This window comes from Hetaerina americana, unplaced genomic scaffold (genome assembly GCF_022747635.1).
Source record: "Hetaerina americana unplaced genomic scaffold, ioHetAmer1.1.p SCAF_10, whole genome shotgun sequence".
Lineage (NCBI taxonomy): Eukaryota > Metazoa > Arthropoda > Insecta > Odonata > Calopterygidae > Hetaerina > Hetaerina americana.
In genome coordinates this window covers 19,611,376-19,631,437 of record NW_027286070.1, presented here as the reverse complement: position 1 = coordinate 19,631,437, position 20,062 = coordinate 19,611,376, and the positions used below count along the sequence as shown (strand labels likewise).

Here is a 20,062-nt window from a genome sequence, read left to right as displayed (position 1 = left end):
AGGAGGCAGGAAATATGGATGCAGGGAATTTTGACTGGCAATGGAATGTTAAAGACTATGATAGAGGGGAGAATATTAGGCAAACGAGGAAGGGGTAGGAATAAGATAGGCATAACGGAAGGAATGAAGAGAGGAAGAAAGTATGTGGAATTGAAGAGGTTTGGAGATTGGATTGAAGATTGTAGTGTAGGTTGTCAAGTTGTGTTTTGCTAGGAGAGAAGCAAGGGAATCTTTAGCAGTAGATTTCGGATAATAATAATAAATTTGAGGGATAAAAGGACAAAATATAATTTAAAATGTTTAGATATATCTCTCAAACAAGTTACAGTGCACCAACAAGATTGAAGTCTTAAGGGTATCGCTAAGATCTTTAGCGAATTATTTGGAAACCATTTACATTGAGAAAACTACGCTAAAATAGGCCTTGTAGAAGATGGTTTTGAAAGAAATTTAAAATGTAAATACCTTCCAAAATGTATTGTCCAGATATTTATCTACTGTATGAACTGCGCTGTTATCATCGTAAAATAACGGAATAATAATAATTAGATTGTTACCATTTTACCTGGTTGTATTTTCAGGTTATATTCTTTTACCAAATGAAACAAGTAACAAAACAATACAAATTTTAGGCAAGCTATACATATCAACCCTTAGTGTGTTTTATCACTACCTGTATCCGAAATCCTTTTCAATGGATCAGATCTCGCATATGATGTCTCACACTGTACACAGCGATACAAATCCCTTTCAGCTGGACGTTAACGGAACTAAAACGAAGACTAAAGATTATTGTTGTTCTCCTGTCCGCAATCACTATAAACTTTAAATATTTGTATCAACTTTAACTTCTTTAAATTTTTAACGACAAATTTAATAGCAATCGCTAAAATACTTCCTCTTTGATTTTGCTAAAATCTATCAAATATATTGGAAAGGGAAAATTTTGAATCGGTCTTTATAGCTTTCTCTGACCCATACAGAAGTAATATCATACTTCACTTGTTCAAAGTATATTTTTGTAAATTTGTTATAGGACAGGACTGGCATTTTTCTTTTTCTGTGCTATATTTTCAAATCTGTAATTTGCAACGATTCCTGATTTTTTTAAGAGTGCCCCACTAACGGCTAAAACTATTTTATCACTGTGCAAAATTATAAAATGTGCCAATGAGATCGAAGCATGAAATGAAAAGTACTCATTGAGTTTACTTTGCCCTTCACCATTTACTTTATGCAGAGATTTTTTAAATAGATATCCATTCAGGAAATCACGGGAAATTGTCATAGCTTCCATCTCTCACGGGTTCAAGTTATTTATGGCGAACATTAATTCAATTAATCGTTCAGGATCAATAGATCAAAGAGAACAATTTTTTAATGAAAATTTAATCTTTAAAATACTAAACAGTGACATAATGGGCAAAGCCATTTTATCTAGCGTATATTGTCACTTGTATGGGCTATTTTTTTTAGAGAAGTTGTGGGACCTAAATAATTTTACTTTTGAGGTAATCTTGTAAATGAAAAATAAACGTGATTATTATTTCGTCTCTATGTACCGGTTACTTAGGCACAATTTAACCCTACCCCTTCTGTTACCTCTGCCGCTACGTCCAAACGACCCCCTATTATAGCCACGAAATAAAGACGAATGTATTATTACCGAGCAAAAGAGAATTTAGTGAATTTCGGCGCCATTCATCTAAGGGAGATTTAACAACCGATCGGTATTAACTTATCCAGCTAACACTATCACCGACAGCATTCTTATCCACATGTGAGCAGCAAACATCGTATGATGTGTATCCTTAACGTCACTATAAATCGTTCATATTGCACATCTCTTTGAACAGTGTGCGCACAAAATGATTCAATAGAAGTTAAATTGGTTCATTGAACACCTGACGCCAGCAAACCGCACGGGCTTGGTCGCCATGGTTCCACATTCTGGGGAAGGGTTTACTACGCGAATTCCAACATCTTTTCTAACCAGTAGGAGTTTATTTGAAGCCAATGGATGAGGCTAAGGATTCCTCCCGGCCGTTCACTTCTCGTCCAGGTCCTTAGGCGGGGCCCTTAAAGGTTGACTAAGGCCGGAGTTTGATCTCGACCTCCGCCTCGTGAAGAGACCGTGGGGTCTTAGTCTGTGGGCCCTAGCCGCTGCGGCTGAAGACCCACGTAGGACGTCCGGTAGCCCGGGATAGGGTGACCTCGGTACCCCAGAATCCCCCTGCGACTCCCGGGGGCTCCCCAGCTCCGCCCGCCGTCACGTAGAATTCTCCCCAAGCTTCTGGGCCACGATGGCCAACGGCCCCACGGTCCCGGGCGTGAAGCTCCCGCTGGCAGGCTTTGGTGGCTGGGAGTATCCGTATCCCCGCTGCATCTGCGCCGTCTCGTAAAGCTGCTTCTGCATGACGGCCAGGGAGACCTTGTTTGCCTGTAGGAAATCCTTCATGGAGATCATTTCTCCAGACATCCTCCTCTCGCCGTCCGAGTCGTACATTGAGTCGGAATCGTCCACATCTGGATTGGTGCCGGCGACAGCGTCCGCGTTTATGCCGCACACGGGGAGCGTGTTCCGGACGGTTCCCAGGGCCAGAGGCCTCCTCTGCTTCCTAAGGGTCCCCGGTTTGGCGACGCTTGATCTGCGGCGTCCGCTTGTTGCCGAAGCCCTTCTCATGCTCCTCCTCCTCAGCCTCTGGGAATGTCGCCGCCACAGTCTCCCGGCGGCCATCCCCGCCTTTCGGGTACAACGGCAGTCCAGTCGAACGATCATCCAGTTGAGGGCCTGCTTGATCACGATGGACGTCACGTTGAAAAGTGAGTATATACAGCAGCACCCGAATACCAGGAATATAAAGTTGGCGAACCTGTATAGGTGGACGTGCGGATACTTCTCTGACTGTGTGGAGACGTAGTCCCCGAAGCCGATGGTGGCGAACGACACAAAGCAGAAGTAAACTGACTCGAAGAAGGTCCAGCCCTCGTAGGGAGAGTAGAGGGCGGAGGCGCACGAGGCTACGGTCGTGGAGGCCAACACGAGACAGAGCATCACCCAGTAGACGCTCGGCTTCCAGTTGTCCAAGCTTGAGTCCTCGTCGTAGTCATCCAGGGTTGCCCTTGAGTCCCGGCGAGCGGCCGTACCGTTCTCGCCGGCGCTGCCCCGGGCGTCGGCCGCTCTCTGCTTGGCCAGCTTTCGAAGGTGGACGGATCGCAGGATGAAGGCTAGGAAAGTTATTATCCGCTCGAGAAAAAGGTTGAAGAAGAGGATTCCTCCGGAACAGCCGAGGAAGCCGTATAAAATGACCACGGCCTTTCCTGCTGTCGTCTGGGGCGTCGTACTGCCGTAACCTGCGATGGAAGAGAAAATAGATAAATATATACGAAACATACATCTCCAGTTGATGGATATTAAGGTGTCAACTCTGGTTTTGCCGGGGCGATTTGTACATGCACAAATGGTTAGTTTTACAGGAAATACGTTTCATTAGATGAGTTGAAGGAAAATACGATGAAAAGGTAACAGAGAGGTATTATTTCAATTTAGTTTGATCGCATTTTATTACACGGCGAGTATTTGGCATCTAAAGGGGAATATTTTGATTAAGAAATTGGAACAAGTTACGAGAGAATTCATTAAATCTATTAAAAAACGCTCAAGAGGAGAGTAAGCAAGTTACGAGTTACTGAAGGATTAAGGTGGGGATGCCTTCGGTCAACGTAGAGAGCAAGCAATGGTAAGACTTTCAGAAAGTTACAGAGCGTTGAAGTTTGCTTGGGACACCAAGGGAATTGTAATTGACGTCAAATTTTATTGATTGACTGAACAAGAGGGATTGCATATTAGAGATTGTCACTTTCAATGACCATTTCAAGTGCTCGTTCTTCACTTGGACGATACAAAATAATAAAAAAATCTAACCCAAACACCCGAACATTGGTCATTTAAAAGTGAATTCAATAACACCCAGCATTGCTTTGTGTGTGCGTGCTTTGGTGTGTATTAGCTGATATATACTCATAGTTTTCATAAGCTCATACTATTGTTAATATTCGAGGATCTGCGGGAGAGGCCACAACATTCACTTTAACGGAGTCGTTCGCCGATCTTAACCGAACATCAGGAATTTCAGAGCGTAAAAATAATTCGCCCTGACTGGGATTCACTGTGTGAGAGGATCTCGCTAGATTAATCGGTTAAATTACTCGGCTGGATATCGAGGAATCCGGGTTTGCGTCCCGGTCAAGGCGAATTTTTTTTACCATTCCTGCTTTCCCTTATTTTTAAATAAATGGACGGTGCCCTAACACAACTCTCCGCACGTCCTCGAGGCGGCTTGCAGGATCATGTTCATATGTAGATGAGTATCGGTCTCTCGAACCTTAAAACACCAAGTCTTTCTGGATATGTTTTAAGTTAAGAAATTAAGGGTAAATGCTTTGCTTTACCCCTTAATGGTACAGGATAAAGAATATTTGAAATTATAATAGAGGACACATAAATGTTAAGTCTAATTTTGATAAGTTCGATTTCACACGCAGCACTTAAGATTTTAAGTGTAAGGATAGAGATGAGGGCATATTCAGGGGATAATTAGCATCCATTCAGGATGGAGAGAGGTACGAATGGAAGAGGAGAAAGATAGGGGTGTATCATTATTACCCGTGATTTTCAATGTATTTGAAAGGGATATGGTAAAAATGGACGAGAAGGAACTGCGAATTGGAATGGAAGTCAATGTGGAATTCATAAAATTAGTTAGGTTTACTGATGACCATATATTACTTATCCAGTAATAATGCATTGCTGAGAAAATTAGTTCGTAGGTACATGTAACATGAGAATCAATGTTTAAAAAACAAAGGTTATGCGGTTTTTGAGAGAGAGGAAAGATACATTAAATGTTTAAATAAGAGTTGACAAACTAGAGCCTGTCGAACAGTTTATTTTTCTCAGAAGTGATTTTGACCAAAATGGTCCAAGTTACAGGGAAATAAGAAGAAGAATTGCATTACAAAAAGAAGTTTTCATAAGGAGAGAATTGGTGGCAAGGACGTTGAGTAGGGATGCTAATAAAAGGCTTTTAGAAACTTCAATGTGGAGCCTGGTTTTTTACGGCACGGGAACACGGTCATTGAAGGAGGAGGATAGACATAGATTGGAGACGTTTGAAATGGGGGTGTGTAGAAGGATAGAGAAGGTGAGGTAGATGGAAAGGAAAATAAAGGAGAAAGGGATAGACATGGTATGGAGGAGGGAAGTTTATGGGGAGAAATCCATAGGAGACAGGAATGATGGATGTAGAGCATTTTGGTTGGCAATGGGTTGAAGACTGATAAAGGGAAGAGCGTTAGCTAGGCGAGGATGGAATAGAAATAGGATATACATGTTGGTCGTAATAAAAGAAGGAAGTAAGTATGCGGAATTTAAAAAATATACGGTAGTGTGGGGTAGTAGATTTTTCCTTATTGGGCGTGGCTTAGGAACGTTACACTGTTCAGTCTTTGCTCATCCAAAAAATACCGTAAACGTGGCTGGCGAGTAATGATATGCGTTGAATCTACAGACCAAGGTGCACAAATCCTCACCATTAAAGCAAATGCAACCATACTGCTTGCCGCTCTCAACAAGAGAGGCGGAATTAGAAATTCCCTCCTTTTAAATCCTGGACATGCCGTTGAAAGGTTTCAAAGAACTTTGATATCGCTTTGTATTATTTTAATGCGCTATTTTCGAATTAATCAATCACTATCATCTTAGATATAAAATAAATATTTTTCTTTCGAGCTTTATTCAAAATCTGACCCACATAATATATAATCAGTTTACTCATAAGAAATACGATAAAAAAGTTATTATTTTACGATCAAAACTTTTTAACAAATAGCACAAAAAATCATAAAAAATTATATTTGTTTTCCTCCCATCCATTAAGACTTACTGAGGCCATCTTAAGGTGAAGTAAGAATTCAAACTCAGAAGAAACTAGGTAAAATACTTAAAAAAATAATATACGGTAACAGGAAACATTTAGTCAGGTAATCTTGTCATTCAAAGTAAGTTTACTAAAAAAACAACTTTTAAGTGCATGCATAATTTTCAAGATTGCATTTTCCATTCTGTCGAGGAATAATTTCCTCGAGTGACGGTAGAACATTTTTATTTATCGTTTTAGAGTTTTAAGTATTATGTCACACATTTACGGTTTAAAAAAAATCTGTACGCGAAAAAAGCCGTATGTTGAAAAAAGTGAGGACCTACTCTGAAATTGCCTTTAGATTAAGGCACAGAAAAAAATCATTAAAGAAGAGGATATTCAAATTACATTCAACTTGAGAAAGTAATTAAATCGATCAAAGCCGCTTCATTAAAGTGTTACAGCAGAGCCAGCTCTATCCCTGCGTGCTGGTGACAGCCATCCGCTGACACCCCCATGCATTAACCCTTATTTGAATACATTATTCCCCTTTTCATTTCACGTTTCACCTTACAAAAGTATTTTCGGAAGTCACTCGTCTTTGTATCTCTACCGCAACTGTGTAAAAATTTGGATAGGTCGTCGGTAATTTCCGTCCTCTGTTTTAAAATAAGAGATTTTATGCCTTGAATGATGCGCCTATTTTTTTATTTTTCCAAAATTTTAAAGAAATGTACATTTGAAAGGACATGGTTTTGGTTAAGAGAAATGAAATACATGCGAAGGAGGTGAGTACAAAATGTGCCACCGCGCCAGTCTGTTCAATAGCCTGCCGTAGAACTAGAATTATTCATAAATGAAGTACCTGTTATAAATACTATGAAGCTGCCATAATACGAGGTTGCATTATTTTGCCTTTCATATTTATTTTTATTTCCAATAAATTTGCTGTAGTTACTATCTTCGAATGTTTTATTTTAAAATTTTATACAAACAAGACCTCTACTGTAGCCACAGTATCAGACCCATTAATTTAAGAAAAAGGAAACATTTCCAGTAACTGTTATAAATTGAGGATCATGAAGTGCATTGCGATTAAATGATACCCGTTGCCGCTGCTGAAAACATTAAAATAAAATTGGTGCGAGATTCATTAATTTAAAAGAATTGAACCATTTATAGATCAAATTACTTATTACACTGAGCAATATCTGCAGTAAATATTTCGAAGACCAGCCGGAGCTGGTTAACAGAGCGAGTAAACGTGTCTCAAAAAGTGACCAACGTTTTATTGAGTTTGTGCAAGCGAGTAAGAAGCAGTCATGGGCAATGAGTGGCCACACTCCCTGGGCTTCTGGATATATCCTTGCGTAATGAGAACGAAAATCTCTACAAAACCCAATGGCGCTGCCGTGACTTTGGCGAATAGACCTAATGGCTGCCAATAACCCGGAAGGGAGGGATTGGGTGGATCATTACCAGATTTTCTCCTCACTGAAGAAGATGGAGACCACGTCCGTGGTCTCAGAAATGCTCATTTAATCACAAGGGTATTGAAAATGACCCTCACGGCTGTCGTATAGTGAAATGGAAGGCCAAGGGAAACCACCAAATTCTTATTCAGAGGAGCGGAAGCTCACCGCATCCTCTTCTTTCAATTTTGCAGATGGAATTGTGGTGGATGCCGTTAAGTAACTGTGAAGGAATGAAGAGATTGAAAAGAGGGGATTGTCTTGGAGGGCTTCTACGAACCAATCCTCTTGATTGAAAACCAATGGAAACAGCGACGAATCGTAAACAGTTTTGCTAGAAATCCGGGAAGCTTCCTCCTTTGAGCACACCTTTGCTCTCTTGAATTTTGTATTCCGATGCGGTGTGTTGGAGAAGTGGGTAACGAGGTCGAAGGGCAGAAAACTTCGTAAACGATATCGCAGCTCCGGGGCAAGTGGTACTGGAAAACCTTTCGGGCTTCTTTTGAAGTTTTGCCCGGCCGAAAAAGGTCGTCTCCCTTTCCCTATCTTTCCCACTCCGCTCCTCACGTCTCATTTTCCCATCCTTCTCTCTCTCTCTCTCGACTACCTCCCATCTTTCCACTTTCTTTCTCCTGCTCCCCCTTGCAATTCCCTCCGCCTTTTCCCGCCCCCGGCACCACGATTGCCCCCCGGCTCACGTCTCCTTCCCGCGTCTCTTTCACCGTTTTATCACCCCCATGCGACCTCATCTCACCCGCATTTCTCCCTCTCTCCCACTTCCACGATCCTCCGCAATCCTCCACCCCGTCCAACCGTCCCTCTCTCTCTTTCTGTCTCACCCCTTACACCCCGAAAAATCTCCCCCCCTCCCACTTCCCCACTCCCACTCCTCCCGCCCCATTCCTCACCCTTGGAAGCGAGCTCCCTCGAATATTTCAAAGGATTCTCCGAATCGCGTCCTTTAATTTCCTCTTTTCTCCTCCACCTCTCAGCGTCCCTCTCCTTCAGCACCATCAGTCCTCCGCCATCCTCCTCCCGCCCACCCACCCACCCTCGCTCACTTCTCCGGGGGGAGTGAAATAAAAAAAAGATGATGTTGCCATTAGCCTCTTGGGAGGCCCTCTCGGGCGTTTGGGCTTCCTTCAATCCAAATCCAATAGCAAGATCCAGACGTCATCATCTAATGCGTAGGGACCCATCTTGAGAGAGGCGCTCCGAAATAAAGGGTTGTCAGGGAGGGTTCCCAGGGTCGGGGGGAGGGGGGAAGGGGATACAGGGTCGGACGGAGAAAATAAGATATAGCATCGACGACGACTGCGGCTCCTAAAATTGACTCGCAGGGGAGGAGGGTTCGGAGCTCAAAAGCCATTAAGGGGCATCCCCTCTCTACCCCCCCCCCCCCGCCACTCCGTCCAAAAAAAGGGGCGGGGGCAGGAGAGAGGAGGATGAGGAGGGAGTGCGTGCGTGCATGCGGGCGCTATTTCACAAAGGGGGAATCGGGGTAAGGACCCGTGACAAGAGCGTGACTGCTTTTTGTATTTGTGACCGTTACCGCGCGCGGACATAGGAATCACGTCCGTGACGGCGAGGCGTGACGCTCTCAGGGCACGAGAAGAAAACTTGGTCGTCTCCTCCTTTTCACCCCCTCCAGAAATCTTCAAAGAGTTCCTTTTTTTCACGGGGGTGCGGGGAAAGCAAGGGACGAGAAGGGAAGAGGGGCGAGATGCGAGCGCGGTTCCGTGCGGGCGAAAGAAAATATCTTGTTTGTAGATGGCGGGAGTCTAAATGAGAGAGAGAGAGGGGGAAATTTTCCGGGACATGAAAGGGAATTGGGGATTGATTGGCAGCCGTCGCGGTTAGGGGTGGAAACCAAATCAATCCAATGGCTGTTAACAGGTGTCGGGGAATTCGTGTCCTTTTCGCTCCATGTACGTTAACCACCTTCGAAGCCATGGAAACGGATTAGCGATGTCTGTCAGATGTTAAGCTCACGTTTACAAATGTATCGATTTGATTTGGATTCAAAATGTTTTATTTCCAATGCGAAAAAAGATCGCTGGATTTGTATACAACATGAGAGAAACGCGAACGATTCATGTGTGCCTCGGGTTGTATAGGAAGTGGTCCTTTTTGGGCTGATCTTTTAATTTGTATCCAACTAATTCATTTATAGCTCGCTTGGTGGATAAGGATATGGTGGTGATAGTATAGATGCACATAATGATATATTTTTAAATATCAAATGGAGACTCGAGTAGCGATTTTCAGTATACATTGAGATCCTGAATACGAAGGTCAATGATAAAAATATCATTGAATACTAGGAATGATTAGAGGAGGAAATTCAAGGGATTAATAAGAGAAAAACCGTATTTGACACATTTTGATGAAAATTATGCTCGTAAAATTAAATGGGAAAGCGCCAAAACTGGGTTAAGACAGTGGACGACATAAATCCATGAAAGCATTAAAGCGTAGGCAGATAGACTGCTAGATTGTGCGTTTATTATGAATTAGAATAACTCCCTCCGGGGGAGAGAAGGAAAAAAATTGCAATAGATAGAATTCGGGTGGGAGGCAGAGAATTAACAGAAAATATTTCACGTATAAGGTGATTTAACAGTCTTAATTGTTCGATAATATACCTAAAGAGTAAGGATGGATATATAATATAATATCTAATAGAGAGACTATATATTAAAAAAATTAGATTGAATTGATATAGCATGTTTTACCATTACCAGATAGAAGATTTGAGAGTAGACCTGTTTCAAAGCATGGCTAGATAATAGGAAATTCGATGGCAATAAGCGAGTAGAATTTATTAAGCTTTTAATAATACTTACAAAGTCACTAAAAATTATATGTTCGCTACACAGTCCTTGAGAAGGTGCACTTAACTTTAGTATAATTCTCAATGTCTAATTAATTCTTTTAAAACATTGTTACCCATTTTAGAAGAGTATATCATTCCATAACATTTTAACTTTCAATTAATGGATTTTATGATTTAATAAAGCTTGACCGTGGTTTGGATTTTGATAAGGATTTTATTGATTTAGGGCCAAGGTCTCGTAGTCATCAAGATCAAATGTTGGGGTTGAATTTCTGAATGCGTAAGATACGTTCAGCTTCGATAAGCTCCTCATATTATTTTATAAAGTTTCAAAACTTTAGCTATATTATAAAGCAAAAGTTATACATCAAATAATTTTTCAGATGAGAAAATGAGGATTTGGAACAGACTATAACGAGTAAAATCGATTTCAACTTGGAATATTTATTTGGTGTACGAATTTATTGTAGTACCTAAACGGATCAGCCCGATCATTTAACCAATGTTAGTTGTGACGCCCTTGCGGAAGGACAAGGTATTTTTTCATAACCGAGCACAGTGGCCAAACTGAAATAATCTTATGATTAGAAATACTAAATACCACCTCATAAACTTCCATCAGCTCTATTTAACTATCCATGCTAACTGATGACTTTTGCGTTTACATGATCAATTTCTTCATGTGTAATTATTATTTATAAATATATAGTTTTCTACCGACCGTATAAATACGGTAAACTGCGAGTTTATCTGCTCAAAAACTCCTTAAAACCATGCCTTGAGGAGGGCATGTACTAATTTAAGGTGCTTGGACAAAAAAGACAAATAAAGCCTTAACGGAATCTCAGAGAACAACTCCAATTCTTTTGGAATGCCAGGAAAATATGATGCCTATTGAATTTTAAGAAAAAATTATTGTAGGATGAATTGTTTTATTTTTCCTTCCTTTTATGCTTCTAAAATAATAATAATTATTATTAATTAAGCGATTTGTTACTAGTTGGCAGTTTTTAGGTGGGAACAAATATTTAATTTACGTTCATTCATAAAATTTCATGCATAGCATTTATTTTAGCAATTGGTTGCATCTTTCATCAAAAAAATTTACATGATGTGGAAAGGTCTCAGATAATTCTGTACGTAGACTGTTCGAGTTAACTTTGTTTCGAAGAGTAATATGTGATATGAACATTTTATGACATGTGAAACATAACACTAAAACTATGTGAAACATCCCTATTATAGTCTGGGTCTTTTTTCTCTTAATTTGGTTAAGGTTTCCAGTATCTTCAACCTCCTATGATTTCCCGCCCACTGACTCCCTTTGTAATTTTAAAATTTTGCAATTTGCCTTTCTAATGCTGGTCTCATACCAGTGACTGAGTGCTCTAAAGTTGGTCTCACCAGTATCTTATACGTCTTTTCACTAGTTATTATTCTAAGATTTGATTTTCTCGTCAAACAAAGTAATCTTTGAAAGCTGTCTATTTCTCATTCGGCCCCCACCCTGAATCCTCGTTTAAATACATCGTACGATTACCTTATAATGATACATTTAACTTTTGTAATTTTAGTATTTACTGAATATTGTTTGGCTCTCCTTATTGTTAAAGTGGCTGACGGAACTCAAGTCGTACTTGAGATAAGTGGAGGAAAACGATTTAAATTTTGGTGAAAACTAAGATTGATCAATGTAGTTTTCTTCATGATGAAAATCTTCATGATTTTCTTCACGATTTCTTCATGTAGCATATGAAAATTTACCACAAATATGCTATGTCTAATTCTTTGTAATATATTTGTAAGATCCTCTCCTTTAATATACATTATGACATATTTCTGCTTCGGGTGGCACGCCTGACTCTGCGGTGTAAAATCAACGATTGTGGCCGTTTTACGACGAGTTTTACGAGGATCTTGACAAACGAGATATCTGAAGGGTAATTGGTTCAATCCCTCCGAAAGCAGGATGGCTGATTGCCTCGTGTTAATGGTAAACTTAACGAACCTTCATTTTCCAAGAAGCAGGCGTTATCTTTCGAAAGGCGGGAGAACATTCGCATTATATTTGCCCAGAAAAAAAAAAAAAAAAAAAAAAAAAATATATATATATATATATATATATATATATATATATATATATATATATATATATATATATATATATATATATATCAATGATTGATTAATTCACCTGCTTTAACCAGTGGAAATAATGCTCTGAAGTGTTCATAGGGTTCGTCAAATCTTATATGATAGCCATTAAAATTTCATTGCGCGAATTGTAATCGCTAGTCGGCAGAGAAATAATTTAGGCTATGGTGATTAGGATTTTATTCTCTCTTATTTCCAAATGCCCTGCTACTAATATTTGCAATTTAATATTGAATTTTGGTGAGCAATGAAATTGAGCTGAGAAAGAATCGTCGTAATGGAGTGCTTTTAACGTTGACACTTAAAGGTGACAAAACACCGGGAGAAGAAGTTTTTGCCCGAGAAGAAAGTAGTTTAAGGACAATAAAGGGAAAAGTAATCGCTGCGCTGAAATCTTTATTCAAAACAGTAATTGACTAGGAGTTTTTATTTAATATCCGAGGTTATGACGATGATACAACTGCGTTCTTTTTTCCCTTTGTACACGTAACCTTACGTAACAGTCGGCTGTTTTCAGCATGTATTATTGCTTGGGAAACATCTAAGAGTTTGACTTGGAAACTAAGATAGTTATTTCGATAGTAAATTCGCCTAAACATACTTAGTAATATACGCCTAAATATCTTAATAGTTTAATTTGAAATAATGAGACTCGTAAAAGTTGAAGTAATTATGATAATTGTGAATTGTAAAAAAATGAATCGTAAAAGTGAATTGAGAAAAAACTAATGAAGATAATCAGAAAAGGTTTAATTTCGGAAACTACAGCTAATGTCATTTTATTTTCATTAGGTTTTAAAAATTATTTCATTCAGGAGACGACCTTGGTGAGCGGTGCACATGTTAAGTCGTTCAAAGAAGTTTTCGAAAACTCTTCTCTGTATCTCTTACATTATTCCAGCGATTACGTCTGTTATTGCCTCCTTAAAGAGTTTCCAAGGTGCTTGGTCAAACTTTGTAAACCTCAGCTTTGAGATATCCCCAAATAAAAAAATCACATGGGCTCAAATCCGGGGAGCGAGGGGGCCATGGAACAACCCCTCGAAAGGAGATCAGGCGGTTGGGAAGTTGTTCTTGCAGGATTTGGCGTGAACAACGGGCGGTATGAGCCGTGGCACCATCCTGTTGAAACCAAAAGGCTTCTGTGTCACATTCCTCGCCATAACCTTCCATTTTGGGGAGTAAAGAGTTCTCCCGCATCTCACTTTTTTTTACAGTGTTCACAGTAACAGGTGAACCTCGAGATTCAAAAAAGTAAGACTCAATGAGGCCTATGGAGGAGGCAGCACAGAAAAATGTCACTTTAGAGCTATGAAGAGGTCTTGGATCAAGTTCGTGAGGGTCGTCAGTCACCCAGTAACGAAAATTTTGCTTATTTACTGAGCCAGACAGGTGGATATGCGTTTCATCGCTAGACCACAGCGCCCAATTCGTCATCATCACACTATTATTGTTCATAAAGAGCGTCTCTATGACAAAGCCTCGGTGCTCACCAGACCAATTCATGGTAACTAATAAAAATGGCGTTAATTTAACCAGCTAACGCCACTACTGCCTCTCCGCTAATTTAACTGTGCGCCCTTAAGTGATTTTTTGAAACTAGAAAGTTTTTTCTGCTTCATCCTGTATGTACTTTGTAAATGCATTAAAAGACAGGTTTAACAGCAGGGATTATAGGAACTGGACCTAATCAATTGATTTATAGAATATTTTTAGCCTCTTTTGAAACTCGTCGCATTTTGTAAGGCTGCAATATAAATACGATGCATAAAAAATCGTCATTCTTGATACAGATATTTTACTTCGGCTAAATGAAGTAAAAACTGCGAGTTAGAAAATATTTACTTGTGAAATACTAATGGGTTATCATTTTTCGGTTTAAAATGAAGGAAAAACTAACAATTTGTGCTCGATGACACAGTTTTGAAATTTGGGGCGCAAAACTTGGCTGTAATCAGTTTTCATAAATTGTTAGGAGCGAGTGATAACAAAGAAAACTTCACGGCGAACGTTCCGAATTTGTTTTTCAACAGATAAGCTGTCACATAATGAAGGGTAAGGCGGGAGCAGGAGGTATTAACTCGCCCTCAAAGCCCCTCCTCACCCATTACAGCTTGACTTTTGCTTGGCTTATCTACCGTATATTCCCTTGATTATATAATCAATATTTTCGAGGAGATATACACAAAAGATAGCCGGTTACATGGGCATGAGCATAGACAGATGGAGTAAGCAGTTTTAGGGTAGTTCTAGCAATTAAAATTGAGGAAGTAGACAGATTTGGCAGTGAAAGAAATATTATCAGATATAGAGAAAGAGAGTGCCGTCGAAAAACGTTTTTCATTGAAGCTTTTGTTTAACGTATTAAATGCAGTTATTTATTTGTGGAATTAAAGTCGAAGAGTTGAAGTCACAGTCAGAAAACATAAAATATTCCAGATTTGTGAAAAAAATGGGACCAATTCTGAATCGAAACGATTAAAAAAAGCTGCTTTCCTGGCGAAGGCAATTAATAATTGAAATTTCTTGACTTTATTCCCCCACAGGTATCCAGAGGCATAAAATGTATCAATAAAATCACAAAGAAAATTTGGCTGTATGAAATCTCCTGCTATGTTTACAAGAATAATGCTCTTAGGAAAATGGTGTCTCTTAGAGGTTAAATTACGGAGGATGAGGATATTTCGCGAAAACCATTAAACCATTGGAAAAATGTTTGTTGTTCATTTTATTAATAGTCTTAAATATACCGTACTAACAGTAGCGAGGAATGGAATATAAAACAATCAAATTTTTTATTAATATCAATTAAAACTCGTACATAATAATGCCTCACCTAAGAGCAACTTAATTGCAGAATAGGAAATGCAAGAGGAATGGAAAATTAGCATTTAAAAAGTGGTCAGAAAAAAAATATTTGGTAGGCAATATTCTTATTGTGTGAAATATTTATTTTTAAAAAAAGTTTTGTGCCATTTTTTTGCCTAAACAGGCAAATAATTTTATCAAGTGTTTCCATTAACACCTCATGATTCCAAATACGTAATAAGCAAACATATGCACGACGTTAAAACGTGAAAATCTTTGAAAGGCCAACCTCATAAATTCACGTACTTCGAGCACCTTCATTAGATTATCTTGTTTACGTTTCCAGCGTCTTAAAGGAAACGCTGTTTAGTTAGACCGAATTACTGAAAAGAAGGGCTTGAATGTAAACAAATATTTCAAGAGTTCCTGGAAAATCGTGAAGATTATCCTGATTTTCTTCGCAGAATTAACCTTATTCATTTTTTTAGAAACTTTATATGCCATTAAACTGCGATTAATGAACTTGAGAGCGTGATAACTGATAATGTGAACATTACCTTTGCTGGACATCTCACAAAGAATTCAATCTAGATAAAACTGTGCAAAATGTCGCCATTCCTACGGAAACAAAAGTTTAATGTTAGTTTCCTTTAGAATTTCATAGCAAATCTTCACTGATTTACACCTCGGTTTTAAAACTATCCATATTTCTTCTCTCTCTCTCTCTGCTTAGGCAAACTCCATTGAATGAAATAACTGCTTCGTAAGTAGCATTCATTAGATCATCGACAAAGAGTCAAACTGTGTAGCGTAAACACTGCAATAATATTGGCAAACTATCATGATACATGAGAAATAAACTGAAATAAAATTGGCACAATGTACTTTTTAATATGATATGACGTGAAATACAATCGTAAAATTAAAGCCTGACTCCCTTATTCGGCTCTGTAAATAAGCAACTGAGTATTCCATAATATTTACCCCTTGACTAACAGCTTCTACAGCTCTCTTTATAGTGAGTAGTCAGAGCGACGTTTTTGAGGATAGCAGATACAGGGGATAAATCAGGCATCAGGGCTTTTATGGCCTATTTTGAGGCCCGCAAGTACGATGTCTTCCCTTCAAACATCTCTATAATAAGACGGCCAAGGTCGAAGTGCGCTTTATTTCATACGCGCTTCACTACGCTCCACATATCTCCACGGGTTACGGCACTAACGACGGGCTACTTCGATACCAGCAAAAATGTTCGTATTTTTTTGTTGCATGTTTTGTTGTTATGTTGTTATGTCGTAAAATGATAGGAAAAACAAGCAAACAAGACGTCTGCGTGTTGGGTGACGAACTCACAAACTACGCCTTCGAACCGTCGATAACCTCGCACGCTTAATAGGGATGCAGTCGGGCGAAATGAATTTTAGCAACTCGATTGAAAGGCGATTTAATATGCGCGGTTTTGGTCCTCGTTAATTTGGGGGGAATGGTTCTATATTTGGTATCTGTGCCGGTGATTCCTAAAATTCAGAAATGGGTCGTAAAAAGTCGGAAAATTTAATGCTCTTGGATTGTTTACGCCGTCAATAAGCGTGGAATCCTTCCACCACCCTGGGGCACAGCGAGCGGTTCTTAGTAGTACCGCTGTTCTGCATTTGACTTCTACGAACAAAGTGTTTCATATGTGACGAGCCACGGCTCGGGGAAGATGTTTAGCCTTAGAGTTTTCCAAAAAAATGCACCGGGGGGGTAATAGATGCATAATGTTTTTTAGAGCAAATATTTGTTTAATTCTGAGTTGAGTTAAAATGAGATAAACGTACCTTGAATGAATTACCTCGTATACGATGAAAACGGTGGAATTTTTACGTAATGACATAACTATGAATTTATTTACCTAGTTAGTATTTGATTCTTATAAATGGTTTTGGATTTTTTTCTGAGTGCAATTTATTTATTTCTGTTAAGTCGTCATACGGGTGAAATACACGAGACGCTTATTGAAATATAAAGAAGTGTGCCTTGAACTTAAGATTATGCAGAGTGGAACACCTATATCATGGTGTAATGAAATAGTGATCTCCGAATTTTTTAAATTGCTATCATTAAGGACGCGTTTCAATTCACTGACTCCTTGCCAATTTCACGAAAAAATGAAAACTATTTCAATAACAAAATCAGTCTTCTTTTCCGCAGAACATTGGAAATATGGATTAGGGAATTCAGCAAACACTTGAATTCATTTTCTTTACTTGAATGCGGGTTAGTGTTTAGTTTGGTGTCATACTTAAAGGGAGTGGGCTCTGATTGATTTGAGCGGCAGAGAAAGGTGTGGAGAACCTTATCATACCTTATGGATGTCTTGAAAATAAGGCATTGACACATTTAGAATGGATACTCCATAACAATTCATTAGGTCATCTAATCTCCGGTTTTTCCATGGTGATCTTGCAAGTGTTTTGTCGCATTCCGATGCTTTGCTGTGATTGTGGTGTCATACGTATATGCGCACAAGAGAATTGAGGGTATTCATACCAGTGTGATATTTCGAGAAAAAATGGTGAAATGGTCCAGAGAAGAAGAATGAAGATTGGAATATATCGGCACGAGATGGAAAAATAGAGTGAAAAGAGTTGTTGGGGATAACGAAGCAATGAAGAGGTAGAATTGCATCAAGGAACGCGGGATTTTAAGTCTGGGAAGGGAAATTGGGGGAGTAATTACAATCTAATTTAAAGAAGAGTGTCTGATATCCTTATTCGTCGAAACGTCTTTCGAGAGCAAATATGTACTAGTATTAGGTACCTCCAAATTCTAAGATATCCTAATTTTTTCAGGCTAATTACTGGAACCAGGAAGTTGAAACTGCTCTCACTCTCAGCCTAATCTTCCAGTAGATGCACGTTTACATTTTTTCAGCGCCGACGCCTTGATTTTACGGCCATTGAGAACCCTTCTGTAGAATAGGGAACTGTAGGTTACCCACTGCAAAATTGCTGACGCAAGAGCAACCCAGGTTCTTTGGGTTCATCATGACGCGACTTTTTGTCTTCTTTAAACTCTCTCAACAACGTACGCACATTTTTACATACATAACCGCAACACAGAATGTCTCAATCAATTGAAAATGCATTTTGACGGGTTTTAAATCACGATAGCAGTGAATATGGATGATTACACGCTGTTCTTGTACATTAAACGACGCCATTATAAGTATTGAAAACGCTTTGCCCTCTAGCGGAAGGTTTACAAACCCTGTACACTGTGCAGTGCAGCCATCTATATCTTGTATTTAGAAGGAATGACCATGTGATTTACGCTAAACTAAATCTTTTTCACTCCCAATTCTAATAAAAAATTTGTAGGTTCTCAAAACTTGTACTCGCCTCGTAATTAGTCTGTATTTGAAACAACCTCTTCTAAATTCTACTTGTCGGTGTACTTTAAGAGTTCTACATTTTCTCGACATGAGTAAATACATATGTGCGTGAATAAATGAGCTGGAGGCAGTGCTTTGCAATCACGTAATTTAAGGAAAAAATATTTCATGCTTGAACTCATTAGGAAAAACATGGCATTTTCTCGGAGAAGGAGTGTTAAAGCTAGGTTGAGTTTGATTAATCTCGCCACATGCGATATTCGTCCACCATTAAGGTTCATATCGGACGACGCGTCTGCTTACAATCGCTATTTTTCAGAAATAGACCGAGAAATGAAAGGTTAGTTGCCCAATTATCGTTTTGGGGGGACTATATGAGCGGCAGTCAATCGCCAAATTGGGATCTTTTCAGAGACGGCTCGATTTATAAAAAATAAGACGTTTATCAAGAAATGTTGATCCTGCCCGGATATGAGTGATCCCAAATGCAAAATATGGAGTCGAATAAATATTTCGACCCTGATGATCTACTTGAAAGGTAGATTTGAGAAGTATGGGGTTATGGATGAATAAAACGATATGATCCGATGGAAGAGACTTTTGGGGTGATGGATGCAGGTTCTGTTGCACAGGATCCGCAAACGGAAATTCAGGAGTAGGAGTAATACGTACTGTTAGAGAGTGTTGCCTCTGGCAATAACAGTGAAGAGCTTCCTGTATTACCATTAAAGAATCATAGCCTTGAAGATGACGAAATTCACATATTGATACAAGTTCAGAATGCTGATGATAGACTACGGCGGTGATGATGTGGGAGATTAAGATTATGCCGCTGGAGTATTAAATAATATTAATGGAGAAGAACATTTCTAAAAAGAAAATAACTTTTGGAAAAAATGTATCATCGAAGACTGCCACTCGTAAGAAGGAAAAACTCTCGGAGGATATAAACTAAGGAAACGTAATGAAAGTCCAAATAGGATATTGGAGTTTGAAGGCTGAGGAAATCACTAGAGGTAAACAAGAGTTTTAAAAGTACTCTAGAATGTTTACTTGGAAAATGACAGGAGGCACACATAAAAATATGCAAATTTGACCTCATCCGACGTACGAAATGACAACATTACGAATATATAGGGGTGTTATGCACCATCAATTTTAGTAAATTATTGAGTTTCTGTGCAAACAGTGATGTCAACATACGAGTATATATATGTGTGTGTACTAGTGCATATATATTATTCAGCTCATACCGCTTAAATACATTGAAGCTACAATATTTACTGAGTTATATTTTGATATATTTTGGATAGAATAGTAAACTATCACTCATATCGATTTGAATGTGAAATACCTGAGAAAAAACCCTTTATTAATACAAGAATGATTGATTTTGCAAATAGCTATAATGACAGCTGATTATTTTAATTATACTAGTACAAATAACATTGACATTAGTTTTGACCAGGTTTTGTTGACTCCAGCTAGGAAATTT

The 20,062-nt window shown here is 39.0% G+C and overlaps 1 protein-coding gene across 2 annotated transcripts in view; it reads right to left on the bottom strand.

Annotated features, from left to right (window-relative positions):
• Positions 1 to 559: 559 nt before the first annotated feature.
• The window catches only part of LOC139699999 (potassium channel subfamily K member 13-like), a 244,096-nt gene continuing 224,593 nt past the window's right edge, over positions 560 to 20,062 (bottom strand). Inside the window, exon 2 of one of the 2 annotated variants that reach the window (XM_071598421.1) lies at positions 560 to 3,354. In XM_071598421.1, coding sequence (XP_071454522.1) covers positions 2,270 to 3,354 — 1,085 coding nt within the window. In that variant the 3' untranslated portion in view covers positions 560 to 2,269. The remainder of the gene's footprint in view (positions 3,355 to 20,062) is intronic. The other variant, XR_011703650.1, reaches the window with a different exon arrangement.